This window comes from Aulonocara stuartgranti, assembly GCF_965226115.1.
Source record: "Aulonocara stuartgranti genome assembly, chromosome: 9".
Taxonomy (NCBI): domain Eukaryota; kingdom Metazoa; phylum Chordata; class Actinopteri; order Cichliformes; family Cichlidae; genus Aulonocara; species Aulonocara stuartgranti.
The window spans coordinates 7788127-7814400 of NC_138960.1; the positions used below are offsets into that span (position 1 = coordinate 7788127).

At 39.3% G+C, this 26274-nt stretch overlaps 1 protein-coding gene across 3 annotated transcripts; it reads left to right on the forward strand.

Annotated features, from left to right (window-relative positions):
* The first annotated feature begins 590 nt into the window (after positions 1-590).
* On the forward strand, positions 591-22833 carry LOC309713675 (outer dynein arm-docking complex subunit 2-like). Of its 3 annotated transcripts, none has more exons than XM_082545474.1 (23): positions 591-708; positions 1319-1566; positions 1829-1986; positions 2337-2541; positions 2678-2784; positions 4430-4566; positions 7658-7771; positions 9710-9837; positions 10306-10437; positions 10582-10713; positions 10841-10994; positions 11400-11546; positions 11887-12096; positions 12984-13217; positions 15202-15312; positions 15424-15578; positions 18287-18467; positions 18560-18621; positions 19260-19374; positions 20891-21079; positions 21289-21510; positions 22132-22279; positions 22468-22833. In XM_082545474.1, exons 2-22 carry the CDS (start codon positions 1343-1345, stop codon positions 22255-22257), a joined length of 3243 nt encoding a protein of 1080 aa, XP_082401600.1. In that variant the 5' UTR covers positions 591-708; positions 1319-1342; the 3' UTR covers positions 22258-22279; positions 22468-22833. The 3 variants fall into 3 exon arrangements, with proteins under 3 accessions (XP_082401600.1, XP_082401598.1, XP_082401599.1); XM_082545472.1 differs by having other exon boundaries at positions 592-708; positions 9707-9837; positions 22468-22832; XM_082545473.1 differs by having other exon boundaries at positions 592-708; positions 1325-1566; positions 9707-9837; positions 22468-22832.
* Positions 22834-26274: the final 3441 nt, after the last annotated feature.

Genomic DNA, 26274 nt, shown 5'->3' on the forward strand with positions numbered 1-26274 from the left:
CTTAAATAAATCACTTTTAAGCATTTTTGCACTGCACAAGACACTTAAATATGTGGATTGCACAACCCTGGACATTACATTTCTTTCATTACCATTTATTACTTGTACAGCTGCTCTTATTGTTCTATATTTCTTCATATATTCTTATATATTTTCTATATTGTGTATTTTGTTGTACAGTTATTTTATTTTTAACTTTCTTTTTTTTTAAATTTTCATATTTATTTCCTATCCTATTCATAGTCTTTTATTTTAGGTCACGAGCAGTTGTCTAAGCATTTCACTGCATATCGTGCTGTGTATGACTGTGTATGTGACAAATAAAATTTGAATTTGAATACAGTAAGTGATTGGGTCGCAGGACATGACTTGTAGGCTCCTAACATGTTCACCAGCAGCTGAAAAGATTGCCAACTTCAGTAAGTGACAACAACAACACTTGACACCACCTTTCTTCTTCTTCTTCTTCTTCTTCTTCTTCTTCTCCTTCTTCTTCTCTATATAAAAAGTCGTTTTCTATCGTCATGTGTCAACTGAAACAATTGGTTTTGTGAATTTTGACTTAACTCGCTTGCCGTTTCGTTTACCAGTGTCATGGCAACAAAAGTGGGAGGGGCACTTACTAGAGCCGATAGTGGTCTTGTTTCTATGGACACTGTGGTTGACTAGCTACCAGTAAAGGTGTTGTAAAGCAAGTTAAAATACACGGTAAGTTTGTACTAATACAGGTAAAAAACAGATAGTCATAACTTCATGACAGACAGCGGAAGAGACTTGCTTCATGGTGAATTAATGAGGAATACCTCGGTGTGGTTTCAGTTGTTGTATCTAATATTAGCTGAAGACCATCGGCTTTTCTAATAACGGGACTCTGTAGCATAAAAATACGCTTAACTGTAGTCACTCCTGTCCCAAGAAAGTGTGCTGGTGCTCTTCACAGTCTCGTTAACGCCGTTATTATAATACATTACTTGTTTATTTTTGCATTGCTGTCCTCTAGCGAGTTTTGATTGTTGGATATGTCTTTCTTTTGTTAAAGTTCTGCAGCTAACACAGACGTAAGGGTCTGGCTCTCTAGATTTTATTTAGCTATAATAATGATGGGAGCAGGGAGGGGATTATATAGTGTATATGGTACATGCCATTTATTTGAATGACCCACTATGGCCATCATGATACCAGTGCAAGCATCTGTCTTCTTTTTTTTTTTAAATTATCCATGAATCCATCCAGAAATATTTATTTATTTCCTGTCATATCCAACAAGCAAACCAAGACTTAAAAGGCTGTTTTAAATGGTTCCTTTGTTAATGTTAAGTTTTAGAGTATCCCAGACACAGCGATGGGGATATCATTGACCAGGGCTGCCCAATGGACCATGGTCAGCTCCAGTACTGCAAAGCTGGCATCCACACCAATGAATGAGTCCTTGTTGAAAGAAATCCTGCACTTTGTGGAGCACTTTAGTTCCCAACACCCACAGGAAGCTGAACATGTGTTTGAGGAGCCACTCCAGTGGAGTACCACTTTAGTGGCGTCTGATTTCAAAACAGACTACGACATCAGGTTGGTCTAATCATGAAGTGGGCAGCTGGCTGGCTCTCAGTATTATGTGTCTGTGCAGGATTTGCTGTCACCATGGTCTCCAAATGTTTTTACCTTAGACATACTCAAAGCTGCATGTGGACTGTAATTAATTTGTTTTTCAGCTTCAGTAAGATTGAGAACGTTCCACTGTATTTCATCAGAAGTACAAAAACAAAGACTCAGATCTCCATTAAGCATTTCAGGCAATTAAAGTTTCTTTTTTGTTTTATTTCCTACTCAGTGACTCAGATGTTCAGTCCCACAAAAGAGATAGTGAGGGCCATCCACTCCTGCAGCTCTCTCCACTGACTGTTTATGTACGCAGCTTCAGCCAGCTCTCTAAACTGCTTCATCTGGCAGATGATAAGAAGTTGGTGGAGGTTCGGGCATGTCTAGAAGGTAAATTTGAGTCCAATTTGCATCCTAAGCAGTCCAACCACCAGCATTCCTCCATAACCCACAGACTTAATGTGTTTGTCCTCCTTGTTACTGTGTACAGCCATCCAATTATGCCACCATTGGTAATTCTTTCTCTGAACTAATATATATTTCTTTAACAGATGGACACATGATGAATATAGTAATACTTATTTCATACTGCCAGTGGTTTTGTTATGGAGAGATAATATTAGCTTAGTTTTGAAAAGAAACAAAGTACAGTCAAAGCCAGCTGTTTTTATAGTTCAGAATGAATCCAACTCATAGCATTTGAATTTGAATCGCTAAACCTCCCCTCTTTTGTTGTTCAGAAAACAAAGAGCCCCTGGTTAAGATTCTTGGTAGGAGCTTTTCCTCTGACCTGGCGATAGAAGCCCATGACGATGCAGTAAGTGTGGTAGACAGGACGAAGGAGGAAGGCTTATCTAAGGACTTGGAGGTCAAGGTCAAACTGTTTCAGTTGTTCCAAGACATGGACAAACAGATCCTTGACAAGCTTCTTAAAGACATATCAGAGTGAGTGCTCCACAATATTTCCATTTAGACATGTTCAAGCACATTTGAAACAGCCTATCTGATTGGACTAGGAAGCATATTGAAAAAAGTAACTACTAATGAATTATTGTTTTGTTTTCCTTAATATTCACAAAAGACAAGTAAGGCTGAACCCCAAAGCAGTGAAGAATGAAGTGGAAATCCTTCAAATGTTCTGCGGTGGAGGGGATAAAGGGCTGTTGAAGTCGCTGCGATACACATCAGGTTTGAATCAGTTCCACATTTTACTGGAATACGAGGAAAGCAGTCACTGTTAACTCTAATGCTGCATAAAAGCTGTGTTCTGCTGCTCTCAAAGACATGAGAGACAGATTCCAGTTTACAAAGTCATTTTTCAGCTCAGGTATTTTGCTTCATTGCATTGCATTTAGCAGCATGCACACATAATGACACATTTTATTCTATTCTACAGAAAAAGCAAACAAACAAAAAAAACCCCATTCAAATCCGATTTATATTGCAAGTATAACTATAGACATCATAACCAATGATATCATGCTGCACTGTTAGATGTCAGTAGATTAGCTACTGTAGGAAACATCAAAAACATGAAATTTAGACTGTGCCCCATGATGGCTGCACCAGCTGGTGTGGTTCAACTACTGTTTGCGTAAAAAGAAAATTGTTACACACTATATTTTTACTTTAATTCAAAACAATTTATATAGTGCCAAATCACAACCATCACCTTTATTTTGTAAGCTAAGCACCTAAAATAATACAGAGAAAACCTCAACAATCAGACAGCCCCTCTATGAGCAAGACAGCAGAGAAATTTAAGTGTTTTAATATATTAATATTTCATACTTTAAGGCTGCCTGTTTGTTTAAGGGAGATGAACAACACATTATAATTTTGCATAATTATATCACAGATGATAGACTAAATAAATAGATTTTAGGTAGATGCTTGTGCATTCTTAAAGTCCCTTCACCTAATTTATTTAAAAGTATTTTATAGCATATAACACCTTTAACTCCAGAAAATCATAAATCAAAATATGGATATTACCTGTCCACAGATTCATGGTGACATAGCTGCTCTTTTAACTGTTTGGTATCTTCGCTTTGTTTGGTTGTTGTTGAAATGGTTTACATGATTTTCTGGCTGAGATTCGGAGGTTTCTATGGACACTACTCACGTCGGCACTTATATTTCTGACCTCTTGTTATAACCGATTAAACGCGATCTCCTCCCTTTTGCCCCCATTTTTCTGGGCATGGGTGCTTAAAAAAAACAAACATCTGTCTCCTATTTTTGTGTCACATAGGAAAGAAGCATCAATACCTGATAAGAGACTTATTAATTTGGCCTTGCTGTGTATTATTGTGGTGTTTGGTGCAGTTTTCTTGTTTTGTGGGGTTGTTGTTTTTTTCAAGTGGAGATGAATATCTCTAACAAGTTCATTTGTTCACATTTGCATATCTTAATTTTTAAGAGAAATATGTTTGAGTTTGTATACTATATGCATATAAGGCAACCATTTCCTTTTTCAGTATTTTTGTGTGGTGCATTTTTCTCTGTTTTAACAAGAGGCACAAAGTACATTTAAGTCGACCTAAGATGGTTTGTTTTAATTTTTACATGGTCTTACTGAGGTGATGCAAAGTGAAACAGGCATTCTTTTTTTTTGGTAATGTGCTGGAAAAGCTTGAAAATGGACCTTGAAAGTGCTTGAATTTGATGCTCAAAAATGCGTATGAACCCTGGTTAGAACCCTAACTTGAGTTCAGGAGATGAGGCTTGAAGCTGAATTCTTTTTTTCTGTGAAATAAACTCGAAAATCAACGGACTGTACCTTTAACCATTTCCAAGGTTATTAAGTTGGCTTTCTTGTTTTTGTTTTCAGACTTTCAATTTTCAAATGGCTATCGTGCCCCCCTGTGGAGACAGGTGCAGGGTGACATTTGCTACCTTGTGATTGAGCCCTGTGACACTGAAACCCTCTACATTACCTGTAGCACTGCTGGGAGTTTTCTCAATGGGGTAAGACTAGAAGTGAAAGGTACGGAAGAGGATTAGGGCCACTGGAAAAAAAAAGTGGGCACGTCTTTTTTTTTCTTCTTTTCCTGAATTCTGAGAAAAAAGTCAGAATTCTAACTTTTTTCTCAGATTCTTTTTCCAGTGGCCCTAATCCTCTTCCGTAGAAAGGCAGTGTGGTCCACATTGTGATCTTTTATATTTCTATGTAAATATGACTTAAAACATAATCATTTCTTTTTTTTTTTTTTTTTTTTTTTTTTTTCTCTTTTTTTTTTTTCTTTCTTTTTTCTTTCTCTTTTCGTGTCATGTCAACCAAAATGATGATTTGATCATGATTTGATCATGATCCTGGCATCTACTGTTGCATTTTGCAAACGTTTACAGTGTCAACCGTGTGCTTTCAGAGGAAAGCACACATTAATTAACAAAAAATTAACAAATTAACATTGGCTGACACATGCAGTGTCAATATCTGGTTAAAATTTGCTGCTGTTTCTTTTAGCTAGCTTTCTATCCTGCACCAACAACAGCTCTTCCTGCTAGTGGTTGAATGGTAGAGGGTGGGTCCTTCCCTTATGGCTCGGTCACACTAGAGTAAAAATAGAACAGCAATGTCTTTATGACAGGCAGAAAAATAAAGATTATTGGTATTTGGTAAACAATTACAAGTAGCTGCAGAAAACATTTTGATTCACAAGCCAGTTGCACAAGTTGCCTGGTGTTGGGCACAACATCTAAACCATCGCTCTCCGCTGACTACAAACAAGTTACAACTGATCTGAATGAGTCTGCACCGATGAACGCAATTGTCTGCAATGCATCTCTTTGATATAGGGGACGTGACTCAATTGGATGTATTCTGGTTATAATCCTATACAAAAGTGCGGTTGCTGGGTGCCTATGCCATTTTGCAGGTAAATTGCTGCCCTGCAACAACTCTGTCGCTATTTGTGAAAGAACTTTCTGTTCCAAATCTATAAAGTTCTGGTTGAATTCTTCTGCCTGGATTGCACAAATGTCGACATTATTTTGGTCGTGCTGCAGTCTCCAAACACTGGCATTACTCGTATTAGACAAGCATAATAAAAAGTTCACAGTGAAGGATCACCACCCACAATTAGCTGTTTCAAAGCTGTGAGTATACCATCCAAGCATCTCATATTGGCACATTTGCCAGTGTGAAAACATTTCTGAACTCAAAATAACAATTCTAAGATCAGAGGTATGCACTTTATACGCCGCACTAGTTCTCCACATGTGGTTCATCTGCTTTTATGCCAGAGTTCAGCTGTTTTCTGTGATTTTGTCCTATTTAAGCTCCTTTCAGTGCTTGGACTAAGACCTATAACACAACAATCTTACCACTCAAAAATGTAAGAAGCAAAACTCCTTTAATCTATTAATAGAGGAATAAGAATTTCTAAAAAGTGAAAAATAATGTCTGGTTTAATTAATTACCGGGTACAGTTGATGTATTTTGCAGATAAGGCAAATATAGTACAGTTAAAACACGAGATACTTAACGGTTCCTTGAAAATGTAGAAGCTGACTTCAGAAATAAAAGAAATATCAGAGCAAAAAAAAAAAAAGCAGATAAATAAAAATAAAAAGCAGCACTGCGTTTTCTTCTCCACTAACAAAAACAATAGAGTGACAGGTTCAGTCTCTGTATCCCCTATCCTACACCCACCTCCTTCCACCTTTTGTTGCAATCAAACAACTTCCTTCAAAATCCCTTAGATGTATTCTGGGACAACAATGTTATCTTCGGCAGTTTTCTCAACAAACACATCTCACCTGAATCATGTCTATCTGATACAGAAGTTTTAAGTTAGAAAAGTACTTCACAAATAATTTAGGGAGTTGGACATCTTCTGTCCCAGTAACTGTTTTGTTTTATCTTTACAGGTACTGAAAGTTTAATTTTTAAATGCTCCCTCCGCCTCCTTTTTGCCCCTTCCTTTCAGTTACTCAAAATTATTTTTGTTGCTGATAAAAGGTAAGAAAAAGAAGACCATACAAAAGGATTTGGAAAATAGTTCAATGCCTGCTTACTGAGTTAATCCTTTTGACTGATGTGAGGTCACAAAGAGAAAATTAAGGAAATCTGTGTATGTATAGCTGGAGCGGGAGTCGTAAGTTCGATTTCTGCCTGTCATAAATTTAATGACAAAGGGATTTCACACTTTTAGAATCAACCATGATTACAGATAAGCAGATAATAATGCTACTCAAACACATCAATCTCCAAACATTTTGTGCTAGAAGTTTTATGTTTGGACGTAACTGACACTGGACAAAGATGCTGAAGGAATCACAACAAGTGTGGCTCCGCTGGAACAATACGTCTCCCCCACCTACTGTTATTTCCTGTCAACACACTTCAGCTTTTTTTTTTTTTTTTTTTTTAAATGACATCAGAAACAGCAGTATGCGACATTACGTGATGGCAGAGCTTCAGTTCATCCTTTGTCATTTTTTTTTTTTTTTTTTTTTTTTTTAATAAATAGGACAGGGGGAATGAATGAGAGAGAGAGGGGGAGAGAAAGAAAGAAAACCCAAGGGGAGAAGAGACGGTGAGAAGGGGGGGGAAGAGAGACAAAAAAAAAAAAAAAAAAAAAAAAAAAAACTCCTGGGTCACCTGTATGGAGAAAAAACAAACAAACAAACAAACAAACAAACAGAGGAGACAGCAAACAACAAAGAGCAACATAATAATAGAGAAAACAAAGCACCATCACAATAAACTAGCTAGTCATAGATATCAGTATTTACTAAGTAATAAACGATATTGTGCAGCACGCAAGATAGACAGCGCACAGTGTGCTTTGAGGCAGCAGCCAAGAAAGCTTTAGTCCGCGTCTGTGAATACCCATGTGTGCATACCTGTGTGGATCAGCATGCTTGCATTCCAAAGGTTTCTCCATGTAATGATCTGCTAGGGAGTGTCAAATCATTTCATTTTCACACAAGCTTTCAGATATGTTCTAACCTCAGCTCAACTGTAACTTTAACTAACAACAGCTGACATGTGAGCCACAATAAATTGTGGTTTTTGGAATAAAAAAAAGTTAATTTAACTTTGTTTTCACAGGGCATAAAACAGGAGGGGGAGGAGAATGGATATGAGCGAACAAGTGATGCTTATGAAGACCTGGTAACACTTCTGAAGAGCAGATCTCCACATTTTGCTGATAAAATAAACCAGGTAGAGTAGAATTATAGCAATTAACATAAACACATTAAGGTGTGTCTTTTTTTTTGCTGTGAATTGTAACTCTCTAAGCAAAAGTGTGTGGGTTCTCAAATGCCTCTTTGTCTTATGAACCTTCTCTCTAATCCTGTGATTTTATGACTGATGCTGTGTGATTCATATCTGTACACAGAGTTGGGATTCTGTAATCCAGGCTAAAAAATTTCGTTAGAGACCAAACAGACAGCAAAGCAGGGTATGCTTCTGGACATGACTTCAATGATTGAGCAGTTGTTAGTATATGAACCTGCAGTGTCCCTGTTTTTTTTACTTTTTATCAGACTTTGCTAATCAGTCAATAGTCTGCACCAACTCCCAGTTTATATTAGCATGTTGTACTACTCTCAGCCATTTAAGCTGAGTGAATGAATGTGAATTTTTTGCAATAGTGCAATACTATACATCTGTATATATGCCCAGATATACTGATGATAAGTGGACTACTGGAACTACTACTTGTCCATGTATGCCTTATACATGGACAAGGACTGACAACACAGAATTGATGGATGCTACTATTCCAGCCAATGCAGTAAGAGATCAGTTATCTTTAACACATGTGGGAACTATGGATGAACACAAAAGCCAACATCCACACTGCCCAAGAAGCACCTGGCAGCTCACTGCAATGACATCAATAAAAGATGAAGCTGGAGTTTAAGAGGCTATTGCACAGTGGAAACAGTAGTGAGCAATATGGACATAATGAACCAACTGTAGTAAAAGAGACCAGCAGAATTGAACTAGTTGATACCCAGCTGCCTACAGGGACAGAAGGATCTAATCTTTATCAGAGGAAAAAGATTGTGCCCAACCTCAAGTAGCCACTCAACCAAGAGCAGGAGTCCCCCGGCTCACTGGCAAAATCCCATCAGTGAGGGAACATTACATCACCAGGATCATTAGCGAGGATATCAAGATGTCATTCAGACTGGGAACGTGTAGGCGAATAGCTGCAAAGAGAGGGAAGGTGATCCAAACTTGCTAGAAGATAGAATATCAGATAAAAAGTGCAGCTGCAAGTACCTTCTTATCCCACAGGCCAGTGGGAACTGAGGTGAAGTGAAGGCCTGCCATAGCCAAGTACCTCTAGAAGGTAAAAAAGGTTCTGAAAAGCAAACTGAACAACAGGAATAAGATCATATGCTGATAGGGCATATGTATTGATGGAATAATAAGCTGGCCACAGGAGGTGATAGGTGGCATTGATGCCAAGACATAAAAAACTCCTTACAGTGCATTGAGGTCTCCACCTGAAGTCCGTGAAACCAACCCCCCTCTCTCTCTCCCTGCTTTCCTGTCTTTCTTCACTGCATCTGTCCAAATAAAGGCTAAAAGCAAAAAAAGGACAGCACAGAGACATTGTGTATAGGAAACATCTGTGCCGCATATGGACTAGACGTCCCCAAGTATCAGTCAAACTGTGGGTTTGTATATTGACATACGTTTCCAATAGCACTTTGTGTTTTATAAAACACAAGCCAATGAAAAAAGCAATTGGGCATGCTTGGCTCTAGCTAATGCACAAACACAGCCCAAATAAATAAGTCCATATATTGTTGAGTACGGGCTCTTATGTCAATTTTGTGTTTTTAATTATAACTTTTTACTCTTTCGTGGTTTTTATATGAGTCTTCCTTGAGTGGCATGACCAAGACTTTGTCAGACATAGAGTTGCAAAAATGGATGGAAAATACAGCACGCTGATTGACAAGAAGTCAAAGAAATGCTAATCAGCTTAATCAGAATAGCTTTTTTTATATAAGCAAGAATTTGAGAAATGTACAGTCAGACTACAAAGCACTTTACAGTCAAATTTCGCTTGTTTTGTTGCAAATTGGAAGAGGTATTTACACTCATTCTTCAACTTCTCGCTTTCCCCCTTACCAGCAGGCTTCTGCAGTTCAAGAACTATCAACAAAAAAGGAAAAGACTGTGAATGAGCAACTACAGCTTGAGCTGCACACAACACGTAGGAACATATATGAACCAAGACCAAGTGGTATCTTGTCTACATGTGGGTATGTGATGATTCCTCACTTAAGAATTCTTCTGAATATTCATTGCATTGCAGGTATTCTTCTTGAAGAGCAGATGAACTTTGATGACCATGATGCCAAGTCTTTAATGCATGTGTTTAGTGTATCTGCTAAGATGTTATAAAAACATCGTTATATGGTTTAGAAATTCAAGGGAAACCCTCTTTGCTCTCTGCTAAACACAAAACTTAGGAATAAGTATGAGAAAAGAATCCCCAAAAGATCTATCAAATTTGGTCTTTGATTGATAAATAGATCTAGCAAGGGCTGAGCTGTTGCAGCTTTACCTCAGGATATTTGTACCCATCTGAGGAGAAACTGGTCTTTTTAATCTTAATTGCTTAAAAAATGCTGAACCCTGTCCTGAATTGTTAAATAATGATTATGCCAGAAAAGTGACCATCTCAAAATAGAAGTAGGTATAATGAGTCTTATTTCACATCATTACAGTAAAACAGAGGAAAATAAAGGCCATAAGAGTTCTGAAGAGGAGGAAAAAAGTCTTAGACAAGGAGCCAAGAGCAAAATAAAAGCAGAATTCTCTGCATCTTCTTCACCTGGACACATGTCCTCCCAAAAACGGTAAGATCTCTTTTGTCAAAACCTACAAGGGTTCCTTCTTGCACTGCAGCTGGGCTAAATTAAACTAAGCAGAGGTTAAAAGTGCAAGGGATCTGATTGTAGCCATGAAGCAGCTATAATGACTCTTATTTCACCTCATTATAGTAAAACAGAGGAAAATAAACCCCTTAAGAGTTCTGAAGATGAGCACAAAAATCTAAGACAAAGAGCCAAGAGCAAGACGAAAGCAGAATTATCTGCATCTTCTTCACCTGGACACGTGTCTTCCCAGAAACTGTAAGTTTTCCTTTTAAGAGTTTCCTCTAGATCTGCAATTGGGGTAAATTCAACCAAGACGTTAGACATATAGGGTTTTGATTGTATGTCTAATTAAAAAGGCAGAAGTTGCTCTTGTGTATTTTAGGAAGACATCAGCAGGAGCCCTGCCAGGGGAACTTTTCAGTGAGAGCTCCACTGAGAGTGAAGAGGAAGAGGAGCAGCCATATCGCCATCCAGAGACTAACACAGACCTGCCCTCTGAATACTGGCAAATCCAGAAACTGGTTAAGTATCTCAAGGTATGATAAGTTCACTCTGCACAACAGAAGCAAACTCAGGTTTCACAAAAACCTCTTTGTGTGTGTGTGTGTGTGTGTCTGGACGCCACACAGCACAGTTATTTATAGTTTGCCCAGTAGTCATTTTATAATATCATTACCATTAGATGCTGAAACCTACCATGAGCCAAACTGAACACCAGGAATTCAGCAAATCATTTTTTTTCTATCAGTGTTAACCAGCACAACGCTAAACACTTAAAGTACAAGGCTGTGGCATCAATGAAACAGCTCCAGCATGTGTAGCATTATGAAAAAAAACAACAGAGTAAGAGGGAAGAGCAGTATAAGAGAATGGAGAATTCTTAATGTTATTTCCTCCTCTCCTACTTTTTAATTCATTTGTGTTTGAAATTATTGTTTCAGGATGGTGACCAGATAGTCACTGTTGACACTCTTTGTGCCATGATGGACTTTAATTTGATGCAGGAGTCATGCCAAATGGCTATCCAGGACACAGGTGGCCTTAAAGTCCTCCTTAACTTGCTGGATACAGATGAACACAAATGCAAAGTGAGTTGCCATGACAAAGTTGGACCTGCATGGCCTGCTGGCATGAACAGAGCTGGCCATGTGTGCCAGCCTGTGTTTTAGTTTCAGAAACATGAGTGCAAGGTAGAAAGCATGCTGTTTAAAAAATGGGGTAGCAATTATTCTATAGCATTCCTAATGAGATGTGTGGGTTGGTGCTTTTCAACTGGGTTGTACTGCAACATTTTATCTACTTTTAGTGGAAAGTTTTGCTACTTTTTTGGCTACTAGAGACCTCTTGTAGGCATAAGTTTCTTTATCATAAAACAAACATAATTTTTAACTGGTTATATTTAATATTAATGTGTGTTCTTGTGATTAGATCGGATCTCTAAAAATACTGAGAACCATCAGCCACAACTCGCAAATCCGTCGGGTTATTGTTGACATGAAAGGCGTGCAGAGCATAGTGAAGATCCTGGACTCACCAGTCAAGGAACTGAAGGCCTTAGCTGCCGAGACCATCGCTAACGTGGCCAAGTTCCGCAGAGCAAGAAGAAATGTCAGGTTATATGGTGGTATCAATAAACTGGTGAGTGTAAGCAGAGTAAAATGCAAGTTCAGAGTGTGACATGGCTCAAGCTCTACAATCCCATGGTGAGGAATGCAGCAGGAAAAAACACTGCAGATTTGAGCCTGATCTTTCTGTACTGGTAATAACGAAAAATGTCCAACAGTGGCAGATTTTCCTTGAAAACACAGGTCAGCTTATTTATGATGTAGTATTTCTTTGTAATAACCTCAGAAAACCTGAAAACTTTGAGAAAAATTCTGTTTTATTCTGATGAAATCCATATATTAACATAGTTCAAAGGTTTTTTTTGTTGTTTTGGCTTCCTTGAAGTAAAGAATTATGTTCCCTTTTCACACAATAGATGCCTGATAGTGGTCATCAGTTTTTTTTTAAAATTAGAAAGTGGGTGCTGGGTACCAGATAGAATGTCTCCTACATCCTCTGACCTGCATTTGTGATTATTGATGGAGGGATCTTTGACTGGACTGCCTTCCTAATTTAGCCACCATGTCTTGTTTATTTTGTTCAGCTCCAAATCAAATGAACACAGAATGATGGCTTTAAATGGTCACACTGGGCTTTTCAGCATCAACATCTATCCTGACAGTTTTCCACTCCTAACTTCTCTGTTGTTTTAATTCTCCCTGAATGAAATGTTCTAGTAACAGAACTTTAATCCCACCCATCATGACCAAAAATGAGCTATTTCCATCTGGAACCATCAATTATTACCCAAATCTAGCAAATAAATTTTTTGAGTTTAGTTCTTGAATTTGTGTTAGGCTCACAGATCTTATATGTATTGAATATCAGATTAAATACAGAGTGTGTTTGCTTGTCTGCACACAGCTTCATCTGTGTGTTTATATACATGTAAGTTTTGGGGTGTCTATATCTCCAATCAGGTAAAGCTGCTGGACTGCCTTCCTAATTTCGCCAGCCTTACTCCCAGCCAGGAGGAGGATATAGAGGTGGCCTGTTGTGGGGCTTTAGCATTATGGAGCTGCAGCAGGAGCACCAAGAACAAGAAGGCCATTCGGAAGGCTGGGGGTATCCCTCTGCTGGGACGCCTGCTCAAGTCTCCACTTCAGAAAATGCTTATTCCAGTGGTTGGCACCCTACAGGAATGTGCTTCAGAGGTGAGAGGGGCCTAGGATTGACAACAAGTCGTCAAATTAAAACATCTATTCAAAGTGTTAAAACAAATACTGCAAATCATTTTTATTAAATGACAATGCCAGTAATTTCCCTTTCTTTTTTATTGTAAATACATTTATAGAACTGATAATAGTTTTGCATTTTCTAATTAGTTTTTATTTTTATTTCATTTTAACTTTAAAAAAAATTAAAATTTAGTTTCAGAGTTAACTTTCTTATTTACATTTTCTTTGTTGTTGTTTAAAAATGTTTAGTTTTTAGTTTCTGCTGGTTTTCTACTAGTTTCAAAGCTTGTGACCATAGGTGAGGGTAGGGACGTAAATAGACCAGCTTTGCTTTCACATTTAGCTTTCTCTTGACCACGACGGACGAGTACAGCAGCCGCAATCTATTTGTCAATCTTCTGCCCCTGTCTTCCCTCAATCAAGGGAACAAGAATCCCTCCACTTGGGACAGCAACGAGCCCCTTATCTGGAGGGGTCAAAATATTTACCCTATTTCTGCTGATGGCCATGGCCTTAGACGTGTAGGAGTTAATTCTCATATTCACTGGTTCATGCTCGACTGTGAATTGCTCCAGTGTGAGCTGGAGACCACCGCCTGCAGCCAACAAGACCACATGAGATACTGGGTGCCACGAACCGTAACTTTCCGATGCTTGGTTGTTCATACAAATTCTGTGCTTAAAGGTTATGAACAAAATGTGTGACATAGGAGAGCACTGGATGAGCACAAAACAATTCTGACTTATTGTCATTCTTTCCTTAACTCTCCCCACAAAGTTGGAAGCATGAACTTGTCAGAAATGCTTTGGTATGCTGAAAATTTTTTAATTCCTTCTACTGGAACTAAGGGGCAAAGCCCAAGTCCTGAAAAACAACCACACACCATAATCCCCCATCCACCAAACTTTACACTTGGCACAGTGCAGTTAGTAAAGTATCACTCCAACCACCAAACCAGACTCTTCCAGCCAGAGAAGCATGATTTTTCACTCCAGGCATGCTTTACAACATGGCATCCAACACTTTGCATTGCACTTATAGATGTAAGGCTTAATTGGAGCTCCTCGGCCATGGAAAACAAATCCATGAAGCTCTCTATGCACTGTTCTTGAGCTAATACCACTAATAGTTGACTGTCGGCTGTCTAGTAGCTAGGAAGTATTCATGGCTGGACTTGTTGCACAGGTGGCATCCTATCACAGTGCAACGCTGGAATTCACTGAGCTCCTGAGAGCAACCCATTCTTTCTTTCTAATGTTTATAGAAACAGTGTGCATTCCTAAGTGCTTGATTTTATATACCTGTGACCACAGAAGTGATTGGAACACCTACATTCAGTGATTTGGATAGATGAGTGAATACATTTGGCAATATAGTGCAGGTCCAATAACAGAACACCATTTGGTTTTACTATTGTTGCCTATATGAGTGTGGAAGTCTCCTAGTAGGAAAACAGAGGCTCCAGACAGAGCACTGTCGAGCACACCACCCAGCAACTCCAAGAAGGGTGGATACTATGGGTACACTGGGTACTCCAAGCGCAAACAACATCCAGGACCTATTCCCTGGCTTGCAGGTGCAGGGATCAAACGCTCTTGTCCACTGATTAAAACTCTAATTCAAGGATGCCCACCGCAGCCCACCACCTCCCATTGAAGGCAACTCTAGACTAGAACAGAGTCCAGTCCTTCTCTAGGAGACTGGTTCCATAGCTCAAGCCATGTGTTGAGGTGAGGCTATATCTAGCCAGTATCTCTCAACCTCACACACTAGTTCAGGCTCCTTCCCCACTAGAGAGGAGACTGGGAGGCTGGGACTCAGTCGCCAGCCTCAATAGCCACCAATTGGTCCTCCATGGCCTTCACTCTTGGCTGCTGCCTGAGACACACTGAGCCTAACCCTACAGCACCTCATGGTTCATTCATGGTTATGTGATCTGTTTATTCTTGTGTCACTACAGGAGAGCTACAGGAATGACATTCAGACTTTAGGCATGATCAAAGATTTGGTCAGAAACCTAAGCAGTGACAACGATGAGCTACAAATGCACTGTGCCAGTGCTATCTTTAAGGTACCGTGTTTCTTGTCTGTGTCTTGGATCCATTGGAGAATAAAGGATTTGGACTAAAAGAGTTCTATACAGTGTTAACATAGCTCTCACTTCTTTCTTTTTGCTCTGCAGTGTGCAGAGGATAAGCAAACCCGTGACCTGGTGCGCAAGTATAAAGGTCTGCAGCCACTGGTCTCACTGCTGCATAAAGCAGACAACAAGCAACTTCTGGCTGCTGCTACCGGAGCAATATGGAAATGTTCCATAAGCCAGGAGAATGTAACTAAGTATGAATACCTCAGACAGCACAGCGGTACCACTCATTAACACACACAGATTTTAAAAGAGAATATAAAAGAGACACAAAGAACAATGTATTCATAACTTTTTAGTGTTCGTTATTAGATGTAACAGATTAGTATGACTTTGACAAATCTCTTGATGAAATAGTTTGATAGCAGTAAAACACTGAATCGTCCACATATGCCCATGCCTTTCGAACATATGTTTGCCAGAATGATGCAGTCTGTGAACACATGAGTAGCAGCGGTGGATATAGAACGCATCCTGCCGACTTCTGTGCATGAGGGACATTATACCATCACCACATGTTATTTTTATAGATTTCAGTTTTTTGCACAGCTAAACAAAAGGATCAGCGTGGATGCTGATTGCATAGACGTCAGGATGTGTTGGTTATTCCCTTCAGTTTAGCAAATGAACTCATAAGCTAGTCTGTTGTAATAATTGTTATGATTTTAAAAAAAAAAGTACTATATGAAGTTGAAAGCTTTTTCCTGAGGTGAGAAAATGCATTTTTTCTTATGTGTAGTTCAGATTTTAGTGGAATTCTTAAATAATTAAAAAAAGGGTTCAGTAGCACTCACAAGGCTTTCTGCACTTCATATATCATAACTGACACAATGAAAGCTTAACTGGCCATGACTAATTTAGCAGCTTAAAACACTTGTTGTCAGTACAGGGTCTCTGCCTCACTTAATGAATTGTCACACTATAAAACAGTTATCCAGCTACCGATAATGATAATAATAATAACAGAAGAAGCGCTCAGACAGTGCAAACCTCAGCCAAGGCAGCTCACTCTCTGGGCTGTATTTACTTTCAAGGAAACAGTATTGTATTTTGTTCCTATCGTTTTCTTTGTTCTTTGAAAGTGAGGTCAGAGGTCAAATGTTACATGATATTTGGATGAAAACTATAAAGTAATATTTAGAATTCCCATATGCCAGTATCACTTCCTAAATGTTTCCACTACAAACAATGGCAGTAGAATTTTAAGCAGTTTACGACATAAAAGACATTTTATGAACATTTGACCATGAAAGAGAGGTGAGAGGTCCAAAGTAATGTGATATTTAGAATCTCTTATATGCTGTTATCATACAAACAATGGCAGTAACAAACATAGTTTTAAATAGGTCTTTGTACGGTACTTTCTCTATGTTGACAATACACTCTACACTTGAAGCTATTTACCAATTTTTGACCAATTAATTATCAACTCAACCTTTGAGACCTCGGAGGATGTTAGCCAAACTTTAATGGATAGTAAACATGACCCCACTCTACAGCCTTAGACATTTTTATAAGGATTATAAAAACAATTTTAGTGTTTACAGAAAGAATGACATGCATGCATGCACACACGCACAAACACTTTCACGTACATAACCTCCATGGGAGAAGAAATGATGCCATTAATCTTATGTAAAGCACATTTAGTGACACTACAAAGACTAAAAAACACTTTGGTTGTCCTCACTCTAACTTTAACTTATCACAAAGGTTGACAGCGTTCTCTCATTTTGTGGTTTGGTTTCCGTGTGTTGTGTTATGTTGTGTTTTTTGGATGACATGCACAGCTGGATATGAATGAAGGTGAAATTGGCCGCCTCTTCGGGAGGAAACCAGCATGATGTACAGCAAATGTTTTTAATTCCCACTTGAATGTGTAAGTGGATCTGTTTTTTCGAACTCTCTCAGGCTTATCACTTAACCTTCTAGGACCTGGCGTCCACATATTTGGACATCACATTTTGGGTTATTTAGACCAAAATACTCAATTTTGCTCGACAAGGGCCTGATATCCACTTACAAGGACATTATACTGCTACTGTTCTATCAAAATTTTAAACGAATATCCTCATATGTGGCTCTTATTTTTCTTAAAAACAAAAATAAGGCCCCAATGTGACCAAATATCAAAGAGAAATGAAAAATGCATGCCGTAGAGGAGTGCGGGTCTTAGGAGGTTGAAATGTCTAGGTCAGGCAAAAGTTTGGAATGAAGCGACAGAGCCATTACTGTCAAAAAGGAAAGGCTGTTAATGGTAACAGGGTTTTAGGGGCATGCGCTCATTTCAGAATCAGTCACAGGCTGAGTGGCGTACTGAAATGACAATCATTTTTGAATATGTTTTGTTACAGGAGTATTGAGAGGGAAGTCGACTTTCTTCTCTTTTCCGTCATTAAGTTCATGGTCAAATGAGACCCTGTGGCCCACTGCAAACAACAGGATGTTTTTTTCTTTTCTGTGACTGATGATTTACATGGTCTGGACAGCAGCACATATTAGCCATTTTCTTGATTAATGATAATACAGACATTGATTCCATGGTGCAGTTAAAAGGCAAAACTGGAGCCACACAGTGTGCTGGCTGTTGACATTTTACATTTATTTTTGACTTGGTTTTCTTCCCATTGTAGATATGCATGTGTTTTCCTAGTATTGGTCCAGACATGGTTCAGACTAGTGAATGGATTAAAAAGTGAGATAAGAAGTACTTTATTCATCCCCTGACTTTCCACTTATGTATTTTTTTGCTGCCAATGGTAGCACAAATGTTTACAGTTCCCAGTCTAGCACAACCTGGTAAACTCTTAGTGTTGTTTTACATTCTTTGGTTAATATAATTAATTGCTAAATTATTCTAAGTGATATCATACAACCCCAGTTTTGTCTTCTTTCCTTAAAGGTTTCAAGAGTACAAAGCCTTGGAGATCTTGGTGAATCTACTAACTGATCAACCCGAAGAAGTCTTGGTCAATGTAGTGGGAGCCCTGGGAGAATTTGCCCAGATACCTGCTAACAAGGCTGCCATCCGTGAGTTTGGAGGCATCAAACCACTAGTTAAGTTGCTCACAAGCCCAAACCAGGTATCTAGATTTTTTTTCTATTTTTGCATTAATGGTGATGCCATGTTTACAACTTGCTCCTTTACCGATTCATCTTCCTGTAATCTAACCAGGCGCTGCTTGTGAATGTTACCAAAGCAGTGGGTGCCTGTGCAACAAATAAGGATAACATGGTGTAAGTCTGTCTCTTTCTGTACATCACAAGTACAATTTACACAAGACAAACTGCCTGTTAAAATGTGATGTGTCTGACTCATATATTCATACACTCACATATTCTTGACAATACGGTCATACCGTTTTACAAAAGAATGACATCAAGTCAAGGATCTAAACACGGTATCATTAACTGGTCATGCATTGATGCTTCAAGAAATCTCCTGTTTTTTACATTTGTAATTATGCAGGTAGGTTACCCTGTTATCCCCGGCTTAATGACAGGTTTTAAAAGCTTTGTTTATTGTACCTGCTGTGTTAAATGTGGTTGTGGTTTAATTCCCAGTGTTTTACTATCGGCCTGCAGTCACTGTTAGGAGGTGAGCTGGTCAGACTAACATACCTAAACCTAAATACAACTTAATGTCAGAATTCACGTTGTTAGTTATCTATTAGTGCTAACTAACAATAAACCCATTACATGTGTTTGGGATAAAAAGCCCAATAAAAAATTGTTAGTATGATAAAATATAGCCAGTTACTGTGGGGAGTTTCACACAGTGGGCAAAATGTGTTTACAATTGTTTATTTGTTTGTTCATTCCGTCTTTCATTCCCTCTTTTCTCACAACACTTCCATGTCTTTCTCTCTCTTCAGAATCATTGACCAGCTTGATGGAATCCGTCTGGTGTGGTCGCTGCTAAAAACCCCCAGTGCAGATGTTCAGTCTAGTGCTGCTTGGGCTCTTTGTGCATGCATTGAAAATGCAGAGGTATGTATTTCTTTAGTTGTCTGTGACTTAAAACTGGGTCTTTTGTGTCTCCTGTTTGTGTGAAGTGAAGCACATATTTATCCTGTAAACCAAAGAGTTCTGCAGTGTTTTTGCCAGACTGAGTAAATATCCTGTGGCATGGCTTCTGATTTCCCAGCTGAAAATCTTCTCTGAACATGCTACCAGCTCCAGAGGCACACAGTTGGGGTGGCTGTAGCTCAGAGGACAGAGCAACCATGCACAGAATAACATTATATTCATTTGTAACCGTGGTATGTTAAAAGCATAGAAAACATATAAACTTATGAAATGCTGTAAATTAAATATTGATGTACCCACTGTGTCCAAATCCAGTGGACTACCACCTTTAAACCTCTAGCTCAGCAGTTTGGACATTTTTGTGTTGTTATTGTGTGCCAATATTTGAACAAGGTTATGCTAAGTTGTGTGGTTAGCAAGGCCAATCCATATTTTGGACCAGTGTAGAATCCAGTTAAATTGAGCTTTAACACAGAAAATAATTTAAGCATCAGTTACTCATGTTGTTTGTCAGAGTCCACTTCAGTGATTTGAAAGTTGATAGATCGATAGATCGATTTATAGATAGATAGATAAAAATTAAAATTAAAAAGAAAAAAAATGTGGAGGAGTTCAAGTATCTCGGGGTCTTGTTCGCGAGTGATGGGAGAAGGGAGCCGGAGATCGACAGACGGATTGGGGCTGCAGCTGCAGTAATGCAGACGCTGCACCGGTCCGTCGTGGTGAAGAGGGAGCTGAGTGTAAAAGCGAAGCTCTCAATTTACCGGTCGATCTACGCCCCTACCCTCACCTATGGCCACGAGCTGTGGGTAGTGACCGAAAGAACGAGATCGCGGATACAAGCGGCAGAAATGAGCTTCCTCCGAAGGGTGGCTGGCCTCTCCCTTAGAGATAGGGTGAGAAGTTCGGCCATCCGGGAGGGGCTCAGAGTGGAGCCGCTGCTCCACATCGAAAGGAGCCAGCTGAGGTGGTTCGGGCATCTGACAAGGATGCCTCCTGGGCGCTTCCTGAGTGAGGTGTTCCAGGCATGTCCCACCGGGAGGAGGCCCCGGGGCAGACCCAGGACACGCTGGAGAGATTATATCTCTCGGCTGGCCTGGGAACGCCTTGGTGTTCCCCCGGATAAGCTGGAGGAGGTGGCTGGGGAGAGGGAGGTCTGGGCCTCTTTGCTTAGGCTGCTGCCCCCACGACCCGGCCTCGGATAAAGCGGATGAAGATGGATGGATGGATGGATGGATGGATGGATGGATGGATGGATGGATGGATGGATGGATGGATGGATGGAAGAAAAAAAATGTAAATGCTTGCATTCTGTTTTTATTTACATTTTAAAAGGCATCCTGATATTTTCTGGAAACAGGGTCGGGCTTTGTTAGTACTTATTCACTGGATCCACTGGACTGGATTCTTAGGACTGCTCCCCTATTGATCATCTTCTGTGTTCATTTGCAGCTAATAACAGACTTTTTGACTCTAGGATGCAGGAGAAACTGCACGCTCGCTCATCGGTGGATTCCAACTGATTGTTAAATTGCTGAGCTCAACAAACAATGAGGTGCTGGCAAGTATTTGTGCTGCCATCTGCAAAATAGCCAAAGATGAGGAGAATCTGGCAATCCTCACTGATTTCGGGGTTGTCCCATCGCTGGCCAAGCTGACTAACACAGTAAGAACACCTCACAGCTGGAGAAAAACAACAGGGTTGTAGTGTTGTTGTCAGTATTCATATACCGTCTTTATGCTGAGTTTAGGTGCTCTTTAATCACTCACTGCTGTATGAATCCAGCTAATGAGGGGTGCATTAGTAGACACAACTTGTTCTGGGCAATGTAAAAAATGCTGTCTGGGATTCAGTAGCGTCTTATTTCTCTCCAGACTCATGACAGGCTCCGTCACCATCTTGCTGATGCCATCGCACAGTGCTGCATGTGGGGCAGCAATAGGGCATCATTTGGTGAGGCTGGAGCTGTGGCACCACTTGTGCGTAACCTTAAGTCGAAAGAAGGCTCGGTACAGCGGAGCACAGCCATGGCCCTGTATCAGCTGTCAAGGAATCCCAACAACTGTATTACCATGCATGAAAAAGAAGTAGTTCAGGTCAGTTACAGTGCTGTGGTACCTAGATATCTGACTCCAAAATTCAGTCACATTCAAACTGCTTTTTTGTTTCCTCCATTTAGACTTACATTTTTATTAGATTTTTTTTAACGGGTGGTAAGAATGTGCCAATTTAAGAAATACTTTTTAAATCTGTGTCTATGTTTGCCCTTATTAATGTACCAGTTAAGAGTTGCAACACTACTCCATAATGTATATTTGGATTTTAATCACATGAAACACAAATGTTTCACACACACTCCTCGACACTGAGCAGACTGCTTTTGTATTTTTCTACAAAATAATGTGGTTATAAGTAGAAGAACAGCAGTTTTTTAGATTTTAACCGGACTTATTCTGTAAGTTCACAGCTTTTTCATCCACAGGCTAGCTCACTTCATCTTCTGGTTTTTCTGGGAAAATCCTAGGAATGCCTTGCCTCTGCTTCTTTGCTAACCACACCGATGTGTGGACTGGTGTATTATAATGCATCTCATGCTTTGAAATGTGATGTGTTTCTGGTGTTTTAATTCAGTTTTGAGAAACACTCTTTAGTAAATGAGATTTGTTGGGAATACATTCTTCTGCTGGTTGTCAGCTCTGTCCTGTATACTTCCACAGCCACTGATCCACATGATGGGATCCGATGACGAGGAGCTTCAAGAAGCTGCTGCCGGCTGTGTGCGCAGCATCCGACTACTGTACATGGCTAACAGGAATGCTGAGTTATTCACTTTTAGAAACTGATCACAGCAACACCCCTGGATATGTAAGAGGGACTATACAAAAATGATCAGCGCAGTTATGTAATGTGTTACTTTAAAGAACTGTGTTTTTCCAGGCTTATCAAATTTCGTTTGGACCATTTAATTGTTAGAAAAAAAATTCCTACCTTTGAAGATCTCATTTGTTCATATTTTTTTTGCTTTGAATCAACATCTCCTCTTTCCTTTACAGGTATCTCTTTCACCTCTCCCTAAAAGCCAAAATTTGCTCTCAGTTTAGTTCAGGTTGAATAAGTGAACGTGCCTACAGAGCCGTCATGGTTCATTACTCAACCCTTTGGCCTGAGACATCGATCAGTGAAAACTGTGGGCCAATAAGGAGCGTCACATGCCTTCTGAAGGTGGGTGTCATGTTGAAAAGGAAGTGTATCCTGTTCAATGTCTATTTTAAAAATGTATTTATTTTAAATATATCTACATTTCAGAAAATCTCATCATTCGAAACTGAGTAAATCCAAAATGTTTCACTTAATCACTTTGTCAAAAGATTAAAATTTCTTGTATTTAATCTTCCAAAATTTGGTGCAGTTATATTCTTGTCTGGTAACAATAATAGACTCAGCTGGCTCTTTTCTTTTCTCGCCTTTAAAAAATGCTACATTGTCTTCTTCCACACATAAATCAATGTATGTTTTGAAATAAGTCAGATACAAAATATCACATTCTGCTTTATTAAACGGTATTCTGCCATATTCAGATTTTTGAAAGGTTTAAAAATAGGTTACACGTTTAAATGAAACACGAAGTTGGTAAGAATGAATTTGTTCAACTCACAGACAATGAAATCAAACAGAAATCAGGGCATGAAATGTAAACATTTTTATTGACATTAACTTGAAGCGCTGAATTAGTTGTGTTTTCGGTTCAATTCAGTTCACTTCAATCTGTAAGGGAAAGTAAATGATGGTCTTTTCACACTGTAAGGTTTCCTTACAGTAATACACTGTAAGGAAACCTTACAATGTGAAAAGACCAACACTGGAAGGTACCAAACCAATGTAAGGTTTGGTACCTTCCAGTGTTAAAAAGAAAACCCCAGCAGACACACCCCTCTGAGCAAGCACTCGGCGACAGTGGGGAGGAAAAACTTTCTTTTAAGAGAAAGAAACCTCCGACAGAACCAGGCTCAGTGAGGGGACGGCCATCTGTCGCGACCGGTCCGCGGAGTTTCATAAATGATCCAATTAATTAAAGAGCCATTATGATTTTAAAAATGGCTCCAATTAGTTTTTAAGAAATGTTTTCAGTTGATTTCCCTACATTACAGAAACCTTATTGTGTCTTTTGCTCCGGCAAAAAAAATTGCGTGCAGATGCTAAAAATTGGCGGATGGAACCCGGTTTCTTAGATAATTTTGCTATTTGGTTTTTGAACACGTCCACGATTGTTTCCTCAACTATTGGGTACTGTAACTGCATGAACAGGAGAACGTTCTCAGGCGTTTTATACTTTTTGCAAAGAGATTTGTAAACCAGCTTGCTGAGGTTTTTAAAGTTCTCCAATGGAACTTTAACACATTCTTCTTTGAGTTCTTTCCAGACTACAGTGGTAAATCTGTTTTGGATGGCTTCAATCATGTCTGGGGGCATGAAAATGCCTGCCTTATCAAAAGCACACCTAATCACGTCCCCATTACAGAGTTCCACAGAAAGTCTGTATTTTTCTTCTTTTTCACGTGATTCAACTTCACACGTGTCTGTTAATGCCAATAGGTGTTGTTTGAACACACAAAAAACTGTGGTGTCACTCAGTGATTCATCTAAAGCAGTTAATTTTTCATTTAGATCACTGAAAATGTCCCTGGCAACCTTTTCCAGCACTTCTGGGCCTAAAGGCACTTTAATGTTCTGGATTTCAGCCCAGACCTTCTCCAACAAACGTTCATGCAGAGAATCGGAAGAGGGGGACACTGATATTTTAGCAAACTCTGAAAACACAGTTTGAATAAGTTTGCTCAGCCATATTTGATCCTCAGAGTTGTTTTCAGCCGGCACGCTTTCATGTTTAACAGGGGATTTCTGTGGGGTTGGAGCTTTTACAGAACTAGATGTATATTCAGAAGATGGAACCAGGTGTTTTTTGAATGTAGAAATGATCGTTTCTTGGTGTTTTTCGTCTAAAACCATGGTGGAGAAAACAGCATGCTCTGGAATAGCCAGCTCCTTACAGATGTCAGAGAAAATGACAGTTTCCACATTTTCTGCGATTTCTACATCTTTAGACTCCAGCTCAGGCCAGAGTTTGTCAAACATTTCTTTCTTGTAATTTTCAGCAGAGAGATGTGCTGCTTTTTCGGCCTGAAAAATCACACCGTCAATGACTGACTGTACGGTGTAATCCATAGGAACGTCACAAGATGTTACATTGACTGGATTTTCTATGGCGCTTTCAACTCCGTCTGCGGAGCTGACAGAACTTGACTGACGCCTACAGCGCATCCACGGGTTTTTGAGTTTTTTCTTTAACCCACCGCCACGTGCAGTCTTCCTTCGCTTGACTATTTTTCTGCCAGCAGTGGCAGAGGAGACGTCAAGTGCAGGGGTGGCCTGGGAAGACCCCTGGTTTGCAGCTGTCGACTGCGAGCACAGGGTCACCATGTTTGCCACAAATTGAGAGAGCTGTTGTGTGGTGACCTTGTCTGCGCGACCTAACAGAAACTCGTCCCACTGCCCCGCTGTAATGTTGTCGAACAACTGGCGCACAAGTGATTTCACAGCACTTACTGTGTCATCAGTTGTACAATTATCCAGATTACTCCTAGCTTTTATATTTTTCATTGTGTTTAAATTTCTCTTTGCTTCGTGAAAATTTATTCTAGGTTTGTTATTAAGCAAGTAACTGCGTTTGAACCCAAGCGGTGTGTGTGTCTAGACATTGCCTTGCCTTCTATATATAGATTCACGTCGCCTGTGACGTGACTACTCCTTTGATCCCTGGTTGTGATGTCATTTGATCTGCGTTTAACCCCGCCCACCCTCAAAGAAAAAACGAGAAACTGTTGCCTAGCAACCGCTACACGCTGTCTGAGCCGCAGAACCGTTTGTTGTTTTTTTTTTTGTTTTTTTTTGTAAAAGTAGGGAAAAATGAATTGCATGGGTCTAAGGCATGCATGCCAACCGTCCCGATTTCTCCGGGAGTGCCCCTTCCGAAAATCTCCCGGAGCCACCATTCTCCCGAATTTCTCCCGATTTTCCACCCGGACAACAAAGTTGAAAAACCATATCCCAGAATTCAAAGCACGGTCCAGCCAATTCCAGTTTCCAACAATGGCGGCAGCTACTTAGTGTTAATATTACTCTTATTATTCTTTCTGGGTCGCAAAATAAACTTTTAACATATTTTCAGGCGAGAATGTAGGTGTGTAAACCTTAAATATCTGAGCCGGCGAGAGCAGCAAACCCCCGCGGTTTTCGCTACTCAGGTTAAACATGCGTGGAAGGCAGTGGATGAGATTACTGATGTCTGAACACAAAAATACAGATACTGAAGCCGCAATGTAAACCTAAGGTACCTACCATTCTCCAATACAGGGTTTGTGTGTTATATTTTCAGTGGGCTGATTGCGCCATCTAGTGATTATTTTTTATCATCACATTCTTAAAAGACATCTGCAGTGTAGCATGCTTTACTTAACTTTACTTAACATCTTATCTGGACATATTTGGAGTTTACAGTGTTATTATACTATATATATATCTATATCTATATATCTATATATATATAGATATATATCTATATATATATAGATATATATCTATATATCTATATATATATAGATAGCTAGATAGATAGATAGATACATATATATATAGATATATATGGTGTATCGACATCTAGTGTATATAATCAGTGTGACTTTTTCCCTTGAAAAATCTAAATAAATTGCACAATACATTTTAAGCAAAATTCCAGATGTAGCAAATACTATAAAAATTAAGAATACATTTTATAACAAATTTGTCAAATGGTTCAATAATCT